This window comes from Teleopsis dalmanni, chromosome 2, assembly GCF_002237135.1.
Source record: "Teleopsis dalmanni isolate 2A chromosome 2, ASM223713v2, whole genome shotgun sequence".
NCBI lineage: Eukaryota > Metazoa > Arthropoda > Insecta > Diptera > Diopsidae > Teleopsis > Teleopsis dalmanni.
The window spans coordinates 226826888-226841020 of record NC_051847.1 but is presented as its reverse complement, the minus strand read 5'-3'; the positions used below and the strand labels follow the sequence as shown (position 1 = coordinate 226841020).

Sequence of the window (14133 nt, the reverse complement as noted above, 5' to 3'; positions counted from 1 at the left end):
TATCAATCCCTACTTATACCAGTCATATGCGAAGATTAACATGTGTTTACTTTTTGCGACAAGGATGAAGAAATTAGTCTAATATCTCTTCAACAGACAGATCAAGACCTTCATACTCTTAATATAGAACTTTTGCCTTAATTCACAGGAATTCGAATTTCGAAGTACCTAAAATAGTATCGATTTTCAGTGGACATGTACGACAGCATGAAACCAAATTGTACCTATCCTGTCGAAACTTTTTTCCAGATCCTGGAGTTAGGTTATGTTATGTGAATCTGCAAACTCACATTGGTCGTTTTTGGTGCTATAACATTACACGGTTATAGTCAAGTATGGGCAATCCTGTCACGCTATTCGATTTTTCATCCGTAAACATGTATTTGGTACATTCCGTTGACTTACCCATTTAGTTGATATGCCACAGGATCAGTAAACTTGCGAACATTTACATGTCAAAAGTTTGACTCTATATTCTAGACTTTAACTCCAATTTCTGGAGTGATGACCACTTTTGAGCAATCTCAACTTTCGACGTCGCTTATGCTGGTATGATAACAACCGAATTCAGTGAACCATTTCTTAACCATTGAAATCAAACCCAATTATTGGAACCAAATCGCTATAGTATAGAATATTTTCTTGGCTTTGATGTTGGATTGTTTAACTCAAGAAATAATGATGAATGATGATTTGTTGTAATTTAAGGGGCTATCTGTTTTTGAATAGCTTTTGCGCACAAACTAGTTGATGCAGCTTCCTCGAAATTTTACAGTGGTTTATAAACAGAGGCAGTGGTAGTGGACAAAGGCAGTCAATGAATTATCAAACACCTCTCCTGTTATAGGTATATTGTATTATATCCTGGTGCAATCCACTTATGCGATTTTTATTGATTATATTCTTCTCTATTCCATGTGGTCATCATTTAATTCTTTCAGGAACGTGGAGAATTTAAGCTACACTGGACTTGTCTTATGACTATAAGACAATATATTGAACCGCGTGAACCCTTCAATCGCGTGGACTCTACAAATTTTTCTTGCCTTAGGACAAGTACTCAGCAGCAGCAGCAGCAGCAGTCGACTCGTGGATTGGGGTTTGTAATAAATTTAGTGCATGTTGACAGCTTTTATTGCTCGTGGCGCATGGATAAAGCATGACAACTCGACGCAATTGTGTACCATTCATAAAATTTATTTATTTCATGTTTACACTGCAACGCATCGCATTGCAACGGAGCTACAATCGCCTGCCCAACATAACTAATGCCGACCTGACAACGAGGAACGAAAAAATGATTGGTTCGAAGGCAAGCACATACCGTATATATCACATATCTGCACGGGAGTACACATGACTTTGATCTTGTGCAGCAGGCGTTCCACGCAGACGTCCTCAGTTGGAATTGCAACTGCAACTGCAACAGAACTGCGACTGCGACTGCTACCGAATTGATACTGTGCCAAATTTGGTTAAATTTATAAATTCTTCGCTGTTTGTAATTCTTGTACTTCCCAAGACTTCCTAAGCGAAAGTCAACACTTTCTATGCATTCGTGCGCGCCACCGAACGCAATGGGAAACCAATACGGGTTCCGCGTCCGTCACGCATATCATAAATTCTCTTTTAAACGAGCGCTGAGCTGAGCTGAGCTGAGTTGCGCTGTACTGCGCTGCGGCAACAAACTTTAGAACTGTTTTTTTTTGTGGATATTTCATTTCATATTATTTAATTTTTTCCTTTTCATCTTTGTATCTGCAACAAATAAGGCAACACTAAAACGCCGCTTTGATCGTGCAGCATTTAATATGTTTATGTCAATATTGCAGCAAATAAAATGATATTACAAGCAGACGGACATACGCACAATGAAGTGGACAAGCGGACAGACAGACATATTGTCGTTTTGTATTACTGCCGCTTGTGTTGAAGTTGGAGTTGATATTCTAGACTCTGGATTTCGCTAATAGCGGTGGTTGCTCTGCCTTTGATGATGTTATCGGCTCGTTTGGAGACAAGCTTGTCGTGTGGCTTTCATAATTTTGGGATATGAATTCATAAATGAAAATGAATTTTTTATTCTAATTTTAATGGAATTCAATTGAATTTCAATGTGGACATTATTTTAAATTATGCAATTGTCTTCGTGGAAAGGACAACTCAATGGATAAGGCGGTAAGTGGATAAGGCGATATGCATTTAATGTGCGAAGGAATGTAGAAGAGCATTCTTACGAAAAGTAAATAAACTTTCCACTAGGAACTTTACAAAATTAATTAATTTGTTTAATTTTAATATAAGACAATAAGTATTTATTTCTCAGACATATCGTCAGAAACAGCTTTAACCAAATCCCTAATAGCATTGAATTTCGGATTATTTTTATTGCCTAGTAGATTAAAGCAAATACTCTCACTTGTGGTTATCATCCCGCCCAAGTGACGCATAAGATTCAACGCCGTCCTACGATCTTGTTTAGCACGTGAACAGCAACAATCTGCTACCACATGGACTCTGATATCCTGGTTCAACAAATCCAGAACAGTTTGCTCAACGCATACATGAGCCTATCTTAAAAAAATGAGAAATGTTTGAGCATTTTTGGAAGGGATTTGAACCTATCACTCACCTCAATACCAAATATGACAACATCCGTTAATTTGTTCTCCGTGTAAACTTCTTGAAGCTTGCATTCCAACTCTGGTACCAACATGCTGAATTGAGTCTTTGCCGCTAAGACACACGCATGACTGATGTCAAGTTCCTTTGGAGTTCTGCCTAACTTTTCCGGATATTGTTCTGTGACGAAGAGTGGCACCTCCAATGCCTTTCCCATTTTGAGCTGCATAAGGAAAACAGAATAAGAATAGAATAGAATAATTATTGAATATATAAAAATGATAATTAATAAAATTATTTAATTTATTAATAATTGAATTCATTAAATATAATAAAAATAAAATCAAAAGCTCAATGAAGCATTGGCTGCAGCCACAGCCATTAATGATGTTTGCTGAAGTTTGCGTAGCATACTTTTGAAGCACAAAGTGAAACACAGCAGAAATAAAGTTCAGTTTCTAACACTGGGAAAGCTTTAAAAAGCAAACATACCACTTGTGCTTAATGCTTTAAGCTTTAAGCACAGACATGAAGTTTTATGGTGTGTGTCCACGCTAACCGATTTTTGTACTCAAAGCTAACATAAAAATTTCTAACAACGAAAACTACTGACATTCATCGAGCCACAGTAAAAGCAAAATTAAATTTTCTTCTTAGCTTCTTCTTATATGTGACGATATTTGTTTTAGTGATATAATTTCTCAACACATAAAATTCAGCCTTAAAAAGTTGTTTGTATTTCTAATATACATAACTTTTTTGCAATGGCTAAACATATGATTTTTCTAAAAATAACTATTAATATTTAAATTACACTTTAAAAGGAATTATAATTACCAATTTCGAAGTGTTCTTAATTAGTGAATCAAATAAAGGCATAGCTGGCCGAAATTTATCTTGAATATCACAAAGAAAAAAAGCCGTGGTTTTTGAATTTAATTTTGTAAAATTGAACTTCATTGTGAAATTAAATATAACTCAAATATAAAACCTTAATTCTATTTCACACCAAAAAAATAAACTCAAATAAATTTAAAATAATTTCAATCTGTCAAAAATTGATAACCTGTGTGAATGATTAGAAAAACAATAATATTCACAATAGTGTCAAACGAGTACATAGGATTATTTTTCTCGAATTCTGTCCGTGTTTAATAACAAAAAATAACTAAATGATTTCTTATAAATTTTGTAAACACCATTCTGTCAATCTGTCCAACGGCTGATAAGCGAAAAATTGATATATTTATATATTGCATATTTGGCTTCATAAAAAATTTGTTCACACAGTAAATTAAAATGCTTGTAAATAAAAATACTAAACATTTAAATTATAATTTTATTTTGTTTTGCTTTTGTTTACACAAATTAGTACCGCAACACAATTATACTTTTGTGAATAAATAAATGAATAAAATTTTAACTTAATTTTATTGATATTACAATTTAATTGCAATTCGCTAAGCGAGAGGTTGGCATCACTGCTGTAATCTGTCAAGTGTTATGTTTTGGCAAATAGCAAATCTTACATATGTGCACATAAATCAAGCAAAATTACATTTTGTATAAAATAAATAATTAATATAAAATTGAAAATTATAATAAATGGTAAAAATATTCAGAATTTCAAAATAAAACACTAAAATTTTTTCTATCTATATCTTCAAATTCTGATCTATAATCTATCTAATTTTTTCTATCTATATCTTCAAATTTTTGAATTTTTGTTTACATATGATTTTTGACATGTGATTGCAATATTCGTTCGAATTTAAAATGAAGATTCACAATAGTTCGCTTATTGTGTTGGTAATATATATTTTCTGTAGTTGCTAAAATATATGGCCACTTCACAACTAGGTACTTAAATAGAAAAAAAAGTATTGTTGTTTTGCGTACATTTTAGCAACTTAAGCTAGTAACTTGCTGTATTTTGCTCCCGAAATCACCTATTGTTTAATTATTATTATATATATATATAAATTGTTTTTTAAATTGTTTTTTGTCTGCGTTTTAATACAATTACAATGTATTAAATGTATTTATATTATTTTTATTATTTCACCAAAGATTTCTGAAAAATTAGAGAATTTAAGAAACAAAAATGATTATATAGCCTTCAATAAAAATATGTGAGCACTTATGTATCGTATCATATCGCATTATTTTTGTGAGAAAAAATTATGAAAAGCTAAAAATGTAACAAATATATATAATAAAAACAACTTGAATAACGTTCATATGTTATTCATATATGTGTTGTATATAACAGATATGTAATAGGTGTATTTTTTTGATTTGAATGCTGCAATAGAACATGTATTATTTAAAAATTAACATGCAAAAAACTCACGAAAATTAAATCATTTTCCTGAAAATGCTTAATGAATAAAAACATCGCACTAGACAGGTGCCAAATCTTAAAACCGATCTATTATGAATGATTTTTGGAAATAAGTGGAAAACTCCAGTCAGCTGTTTATTATGTACAACTATTGTGAGTGAATTTAAATGTTTCAAAAAAGTAATTTTTTAATAAAATTTATGTAGATGACTGACAGATAAGTAATTGTGAAGAAGTTAATTATTTATTAGTGAATTTTTAATTAATGTGTTTATTAAAAAATGCAATATAAGAATAAATTCAGAACACAATCTTTAAAATAAAAGCGAAAAGTTGTAAGACAATTGTAAGAAAATAAAAAGTGTTAAATACTGCTCATTTAACATTAATTATAGTAACTAATTTATTCACGACCTCGTTTTGACTATATGTATATTTATATAAAAAACTTTTTTGTAAAGTTCAACCACAAATTTGTTTGAAATTATCTTATTTGTCATATGTTTACTGGTTTAGACAGTGATACCAAATTCAAGCCCCAAAATAAATTCATTCAAGTACTAAAATAAATTATTACTTAAACAGGGAAGTTGCTTAAGCAATATTTCTGTTTTAAACAATTAGTGGATTTTGGCATAGATGGCAGCATTAGCAAAATATGGTTCGCAGTGCTACCAATTGGCTAATACATACACACACTTTACACCACGGCCGACGTTGTCGTTATCGTAAAAAAATGTATAAAAATCATGGGAAAAACAATCAATTAAATAATTAAATGTGCTTAAAACAATTATTTAATGTGTTAAGTGTTTGCATGTATCAAAAGTTCAAGAGATTTCGTACGTTGTTTTGTTCTAAATTCAGTAAAAATATATCCACCGCAAGTTCTCTGATCAACGTCTGTGCATAATAATACAGTAAAAAAAGTAGCAAAAAGAAAAAATAAAAAATTTGTTTGAAAACAACGAAAAACTTTCGTTTGCTGACAAAACAACAATAAATGATTACAAAATAAGATTCAATATTTGCTAGTATCGTATGTATCAGATACGTGACTAAAACCTAAACTTTTATTAACCAATCGTACATATGTAGGCAAATTTTGGCTAAATCCAGAAAAACTCATTATTTTTGGTTTGATTTTTCTCCTCTATATGTAATTATGTGTATGTGCGAAGAGGTGAATTTGCTATTGTGAACAGTTGTTGCTGCCAAAAGTATTTTGACATTTACACCACATTTTTCTATCGTTTGGCTGCGTCGACGGCGGCGTTTGTTAAGTGTTTGTACTGATTTTGCATAAAATGTGCGAATAGTGGAATAAATTTTTTTTTTTTTGAAAACTTTAACTAAATTCTAACAATGAACAGATTACGTTGGTATACTGCATAAATAACCTTGCTGAAATGAAAGTTATAATTCCTACATCCTTTTGTGAAAAAATATGAAATAGTTCCATTCGATGTGCTCGTAGTACGCACGGTGGTCTCGTGTCAGATTTCGCCCTACGTCGCGATTGTGTATCGTAAATGTCTACATATGTATATTTGGGAATAAGGTGTAAATTTAATATGGTTAAATTTTATATATGTTAAATATAAGTTAATATAAAGCAATAACGAAAGAAATTTCAAATTTCAAATTTCAATTTCAAAGTAACGAAAGCCAAATACAGAAAGCAACACAAATGAAGGAAATAGCTAATTTCGAAGATACAACGTCATTTCCACAATAGTCGGGAGCAAAAAATTTGCCAATGAGTCGAAGACAGTCATTGGATCGGCCAGGTGTGTATAGATTTTATTTTTATGCTAATATTTTGTTATTTATAAAACAAAAATGCAATACCGTTTTGTTTTCCTTTTTTTTTCTTTTTTTTTTTGTTTTTTTTTTTTTGAAGTGAGAAATGAAAAAAAAAATTATATTTATACATTTTTTTTTATTTTCCTCTTTCATTTGTGCTAAAAATAATATTTCAACATCAACAAGACCACTTTTTCCTTTGTTTTCATCATTGACATCTTTTATTTTCTTGTATGGCAATTTACCATTTTTTTCTTGTGTAGATAAAGAGAGAGCGCGAATGTGGTCGAGAGAAAAACGTCGAGAGACAACGTTTAGAGAGCAAGCCTGAAAAGAAGTAAACAGAGTAAAATGTTGGATTTGTTTATACATATGTTTTGTATAAATAATTTTTCTTTCTAAAAATTTCTTTCTTAATTAACACTAATAATTTATAATAAAAGTGAATAAAAAGAGCTTTAGAATCCAAATATGTAAATTATTTTATATACTATAATTTCTATTAATTTTTCTCATTACTTCAAAGACTCATTACTTCTTATTAAGTGCTTTTTTAAGATACATTTTAATGTATTTAATTTTTTTTTATTGTTAAATAAATATTTTCAAACTACTTGACCCAAATTTAATTCAAAATGGAGTTCATTTCTTTTTGATTGGTTTGTGTGTGTGTGTAATTGTATTTGTGCATATGATTGTGTGTGTGTGTGCAAGATTTGCATGTATTCGAAAGTGCTATGTCATGGTTGATCAAAGGTTGTCAGCGATCCACAAATTAAATTACTCTAAAAAAATGTGTTAAAAATTAGCGCATAACATTAGGATCACTGACCTACTGGTTCTACGATTTTACACCACCTCTTGCAAAACAACATTATCGCATATGTTGCGAAAAAATGCACCCCTTTTGTACCTAATTTACATGGAGTAGTGAAGGGTTTAGCGTGCCTATTAAATTAAATATAATCTCTCAGCAGGTCTATGACAATTCCGGCAAATGTGGTCCGTTAAGTAAAATGCAAAAACTCAAAGGGGTGAGATTGAAGATGAGGTTCATGCTGAGGTTATAAAAACTGTGTTGTATAGAGTTACGAGTTCATATTCAAATGTTATAATATTTACCAACAGTTTATGATTTGTAATTACTATTCTAAACAACATCTAAGATAATCCAAGCAGATTAATATGCAAATTATGCAATTTTGGATATTAATCTTCATATCTAATCCATTATTCAATAGTGAAAATAGTTTTAATTATGCTATCATCTCACCATTTATTTTTTTTTTCAATAGATCGTACCTGTCTCTGACAAATTAATGGCACAACTGTTATCAGAAAGTCAATTAAAATTCTTTTTAAATCAGTTTTCATTTTTTATTGTTTAATAATTATAACAAAAAATAAATTTTGCACATGTTAAGAACAAACTCCAATCAATACATCATAAACATCTGTTCCTATAGTACAGATGTTGACATTTTTCCGATAAGAAAAACGAATTCAATATACATATAAATAATCAATTTTATATTGTTTCGTGTTTTTACTAATTTTATATGTTGCTCATAGAAGCATCAAGTATTAAAGATTAAAAAGTTATATTTCTTGAGTATTGAATGACTTCTTAACATTACTCTATTACTTTCAATATTCTTAATGTTAAAGTAACTCCAATATCAGTCTTTTGTTAGGTTTACTTACAGATCATTGTAGGTTAAGAAACCAAGCTTGAAGATTACATCTCCCATTCGATCATACCTCCTGTAGCTGTAGAAAGGACGATGAAATTGCTTCTCATATCGTTTTTGCCCAGCTCATGCACGAAGGTAATTAGGCATTTTAGGGACCCTCTTCTGTGAGGATCTTGAACAATTACAAGAGCTCCCACTAAACAGCATTTTAAACTTCGTCCCATGTTCTAGGTGGTTTTGAACTCTATGTTTCTTCACTACATGGTAACACAATGTGCTCATAGGCATAAGTGGATTCTCTAGGGTTCACCGGTATAACCTAACCGAACTTCTTAACGTTAAAATCGTGCAGCTGACTATGCACCAAAAAACGCATAAAGCCGTAATATTAACGATTGTGCGATTATAATATATAGTACATGAGATCATACTGAGTAGTGCGTACAATTCAAAGTCGCCGTTGTGGCAAACTGCTTACAGATTTCCCCGTTTAAGCCGTAGAGCTACGGCTTCTTATATTTTTTTAACACTAGTATGTGGGGTTAATTATTTCGATCATTTTAAACAAATGCGCTCTACTGCATTTTATATAGTCGTGTATATATAGTTGCACGTTTAACTCATAAGCACTGAATACTATATATAAATCGCTGGGTCCTCGATTAGAAGAACACCAATGTCTTAATCCCGTGAATTTCTAAATATCAACTTTTAAAAGTTAATCATTCTGTTTAGTTTTGTTATTCGCACATTTAATTCCAAATGGTAGGATTATTTCTTATCTACTATATCAGTACTGAAATTTCTATAAACCAACGGAGCAAGGATTATTTCCAATCTACTATATAGTACTAAGATTTATTGTCAAAGCTAAATCAAAAAACACAAGTTTTGGCTGGTTATTTTATTACTCATTAGAGGTCCCATTTATTTTGAAGCTTAGAACATATATTTATAACAATATATTGATAAAACGAAAATCCCCTCACAGGTTTATCCTTATTTTATATACCTAAGATGATTATTTATAGTTGATATCAAAAATATATTATGTTCTTTTATATAGGTGAAGAAGTATTTGCATTACCCTGAATTGCGAATTAAATTTTTATTTATAACAATTATTTAGTCTGCTTAGGTTATTTTTTATTCTGCCTTTAATCCAGTGACGTAGGCGTGTGCCATATAAAGACAGAAAGTTTAACTCTTTGTCTGGAGTATTATTTCCATCATCTTCTATTTCTTTAAAGCATAAGTTTTATACTAAGATATAGAGATGCCAGTAAGATTATTCTCTAAAAAATCAGCGCATTATCATAACTCGCCATAAAGTCCTGATTAAAGCCCTCTATATTCTTTAATATAACGTATTGAAGATGTTTGTTTTCGTAGATGTCGTTTCATTTATGATAAAAATTAAATTGGTAGAGTAAAAAGATATGATGAATTTTTCATTGGAACTTACTTAGGTCGACGGTTTATTTTGTTGATGTATAATATTTTGAGAAAAAAACAAAAAAAAACCAAACAAGTTAAATGAGAAAGCAGCATAAAAACTGTTTTACTAACTTTTATTTTTCTCAACCCAAAGGTTATATATGTTATATGTACTTAATTTCGAAATAAACTACTACTGTCTTAATGTATGCTATTTTACTCATATTATTTAGGACAATTTGTTGTGCTTTATGGTTTTCTATCCATTTTCGTTAATATTGCAAAAAATTAAAATTTGCAATTCAATTTGAAAAGAGAAAGTGGTGAGGAACGCAAACAAATGGCCAGTAGAAATAAAGTTTAAATGAGCAAAACAATCTAAAAGCCGCACACAAAAATTTCATTAAAAAATTCAAATAAAAATGAAGAGTAACTGAGATACAAATATTTCGGTGAATTGTGAAATGAATGGCAGGCAGTACAATAAAACAAATGTGAAGAGAACGGTAACAAATGAATGAATGTACTACCGACAACTGTATCGACTATCCACAACAAATACAAAGTATCTGAGCCTCTGAGTATCTGTCAGCACTCACAGTGGGCATATTCTTAAGCATTAGGCACAATTAAATTTATAATTTGCACAATTTATGCACTGCACTGACCACTGTAGATGCAGATACATTCCCATTTCAGATGAACGAATGCTGCATATAAATAACAAATTTGAGATGTGCAGATCCTTTAATTCGTGTGCAAATTGCATTCGAAATGCTACACAATATTGCTGTTGCTGTGGTTGTTGCTATTGCTGCTGCTGATGTTGTTGTTGTTGTTATTGTAGTTGTAAGTTTTCATATGGCAACTGCCTCAAATAAAACATTGTCGATAATGTATTGCAGCTCAATACGTTATGATGTGATGTATTTTTTTTCGATTTATGTTTCTTTTTGTGTTGGAATTTATTTTATGAAAAATAAAAATGTAAATAAGTGCATCATAAATCATAATGTTGCAGCAACTACATTGGAAAAAAAAAGAGAAATACCGCGAATTGTTGCCAATTTTACAATATAAAAGCTTAATTCAATTTGTAATATTTATTATCGAGTATAATAAAAAAACTGTATGTATTTGATTTATTTTATTAGCTGCCTTTCATAACAGTTATTATCCAAATAACTAAGCAACTTGAGATACGAGTATCTTACAATTTGCTTCCTTAAGTACTGTAAAACTGCCACAAGTTATTTTGGTGCTGCATCAACGTGCCACAGAATCTGTCGAACAGCTGTAACAAAATATTTTATTTGTACTTGCAGAATGCAAAACATTGTGGCAGTTGTAAGACCAAACCGTTGCCAGCATATTTCTGTCATGCCTGGCAAATGAGCACAACCACATTTAGATACATTTGCATAGATACATACACTCATAATTTGATTCAATTTCCGCTGATATACAATTCGATAGACTTGTGCCAGCAGCAGCGTATGCAAGCTCAAGACAAATGCCTGTATCGGTTTTCAATTATCAGTAATTAATGCAATTATCATAATTTTATAACGACTGTTGAACAGTGAACAGTAGCAAAATGATTTCTTAATATTATTATTATAATAAAGCGTTCATTTATGCAGATTAATTGCTAATTCATACTCATATCTGCTTTGCCTGCTCGCATCAAATTAAAATTTACATAACGCTCGTAAACATATGCGATATTTGAACTTAATACTATACCTCTGTGGTAAGATGAAATAGAAAGCCTTTCACCCGAAAACCTGCTACTCATTTTCACTTTTAGCTCTGTAAACCAATAAATAAAATTACGAATAAATAAATATCGTATTTAATGGTTTAATTTTAACTTAATTGAATATGTTAGATTTTAATAGTATACAATACACTATAATAGATTGTAGATATATGATTAGTGGAAACCATATTATAACCTCTACCAAAATATTGAATAACCAATGTACTCCAATTAAGATAATTGATTAATATATGTTTAATCACTTATATGTTATATATGTAAATAAATTCCTAACATTTTGGCATTGATGCCCTATAATCAGCCAGACTTTGAAAATACTGATTATTGCTTATGTTGTGTTTCTATTATAAGTTGGATTAGAATCTCAGAAAAATAATTCTTTGACGAGCAAGCTATCCTTTCTTTCCCTGTAGGAAGAGATGAGTGGCTCTGGGTTTTCTTTAGTCAAAATTCTCATATAAAACATCAACTTAAAAGTCTCGAAACTAACTTAGAAAAATAGAGGTTTTTTGAGAAAATTGAACTTCTCAACTCAGCTTAGAGAACAAAGTAAGCATCTACAAGGCCATTCTTAAACCGATCTGGACATATGTAATTCAGCTGTGGCGTACAGCGAGTAACTCTAACATTGAAATATTCTATAGATTCCAGTCAATCACATTACGAATGATTACAAATGCCCCTTGATTTTCTGAACGTTTTTTGATGTAACCGTGAATTGAAAATAGTTTTTGAAATTCGGATAAGAAAAGGTTTACAGGTGGTTTGGTTAATAAAATCATTCAATATTTGAAAATTAAAACTCGATGTTTCAAATAATTACCAAAGCAAGGAGATTTTTGTTTACTGTCTGGAGATAATGTCTTTCTATATTATGCGCTCTGAAATGTCACTAAGTATATACTTTCATTTAATACTTTAAGTTTTTAAGGAACTTATTCGTATAGCATAAGCGATGATAGTATTTACATATATATTGTATATCTATTTTGAGAAATGAAAAATTTGATGAAATATGTCTTATTATGACCACATTTTAGTACGTAGAAAAGTTAAACCTTAAAATATTGCAATTAGTAATGTGTAATGTGAACACTTCTAATGTTCAAATTAATTACGTTAGTAATGTTTTTTCTTGCAACAAAATTATTGTAGAACAATAATTATACTCAGTTTTATAAAGTAATTCACTCGTACACCCAAGTAATGAAAAACAAGAGTTCACATAATCAAAGACATGAAGTGCTCCACTTTAGTATTACACAAGAGACACAACCGCATAAGCTGACTTTCACAGCTTCACAGTATAATGTGTAATCGCTTAAAATAACTAAATAACACAGAAAGAGATTTTTAAGTTTCGTTTCTAGTTTAGTTCCTAAGCATTTAGGTCATCATTCAATAACTGATAAGGACAGTTTGAAGGTTAAAAATGCCACATATCAACGAATTTGAACGATTGCAAAATGATTTGAAGTCACTTAACTGCTAACAAATTCATTTATTAAATAAAACGTGAAGATAAGATTATTTTATTTAATTATCAATACCAATTATGTTTTCTTCTCAATCACTACGAAATGCTTGAGCAGTAACCGAATATTTACAGTCCATTCAGGCTAGTTGTATTACTCACAATCTTAAGTTGTGTAGGGAACTTGTGTAGTAAAAACCAATATAAAAATAAATCAGATAAGGAATTTGAAATAATCTGAAGAATGTGATGTTCTTCTGGAAGCAAAATAAAACAAAATAATATCTTATGAATTTATTTGAACCTTTTGGAGTGATTTTTATGGTACTCGTATATTTACCTATCTTGTCTAAAAGAAAATTCGACAGAAAAATATTTGTTTGAGTTGAGTTCACTTCATCCAAATAAAAAAAGAAAAAATAAACAAGAAATTCGAAAAATCTATTAAGTAAATTGCAGAAAAATATGCCTGACCTTCTACAAAATTCCAGCAAAATTTTGTCGGCATGCATTCGTGCCTGTGAGTATCTGTGCTTGGCACGATGGCAAATGCACTTAATAGTTCGGCTGCAAATAATTCATTGTTTAAATTGACATTTTTTTACTCTGGTAATGGCACTGCCAATATTCAAACACAACACTTTCATAAATTCTAGCCTGGAAGACAATCAGCACAAGTGGAGGCACTAAACACCGTCAGGCTAATAGCTATGCAAATCGATTTGGTGTTTTGTATAAATTTAATGGTGTTTCGGCACGCGTTCTTATCACCATTTGCTCACTGAATTGCTTATAATCACAAACAGTAACAATTTTTGCAGCAGGAACTCGCAACTCAATTTAAGAATGAAATTTAATAAACCCAACGAAGCATTAAGTTTGTTGTTACCTGCCGGTGACAACAATCTTTTTCATGTTGCCTTTGGAGTAGCACCAACTTGGGATTCACTGCTTACACCGCCTTGCATGTTGA

At 30.7% G+C, this 14133-nt stretch overlaps 2 protein-coding genes across 2 annotated transcripts in view; one reads left to right on the top strand and one right to left on the bottom strand.

The window, feature by feature from the left end:
* Positions 1–2300: 2300 nt before the first annotated feature.
* LOC119683556 (isochorismatase domain-containing protein 1-like) lies at positions 2301–3641 on the bottom strand. The gene is made up of 3 exons (XM_038097271.1): positions 3460–3641; positions 2633–2845; positions 2301–2570 (listed from the first exon to the last, which is right to left on the bottom strand). Exons 1-3 carry the CDS (start codon positions 3580–3582, stop codon positions 2316–2318), a joined length of 591 nt encoding a protein of 196 aa, XP_037953199.1. The 5' UTR covers positions 3583–3641; the 3' UTR covers positions 2301–2315.
* Positions 3642–5663: 2022 nt separating this feature from the next.
* Positions 5664–14133, top strand: part of LOC119682365 (mucin-17) — an 82255-nt gene continuing 73785 nt past the window's right edge. Inside the window, exon 1 of the mRNA XM_038095781.1 lies at positions 5664–6756. Coding sequence (XP_037951709.1) covers positions 6726–6756 — 31 coding nt within the window. The 5' untranslated portion in view covers positions 5664–6725. The remainder of the gene's footprint in view (positions 6757–14133) is intronic.

Coding starts and splice junctions, on each gene's coding strand:
- LOC119683556 (XM_038097271.1), bottom strand. CDS start 3,582: ATGAAGTTCAATTTTACAAAATTAAATTCAAAAACCACGGCTTTTTTT. Junction 2,846..3,459: donor TTAAGAACACTTCGAAATTG/GTAATTATAATT, acceptor TTCCTTATGCAG/CTCAAAATGGGAAAGGCATT. Junction 2,571..2,632: donor TTGTCATATTTGGTATTGAG/GTGAGTGATAGG, acceptor TTTTTAAGATAG/GCTCATGTATGCGTTGAGCA.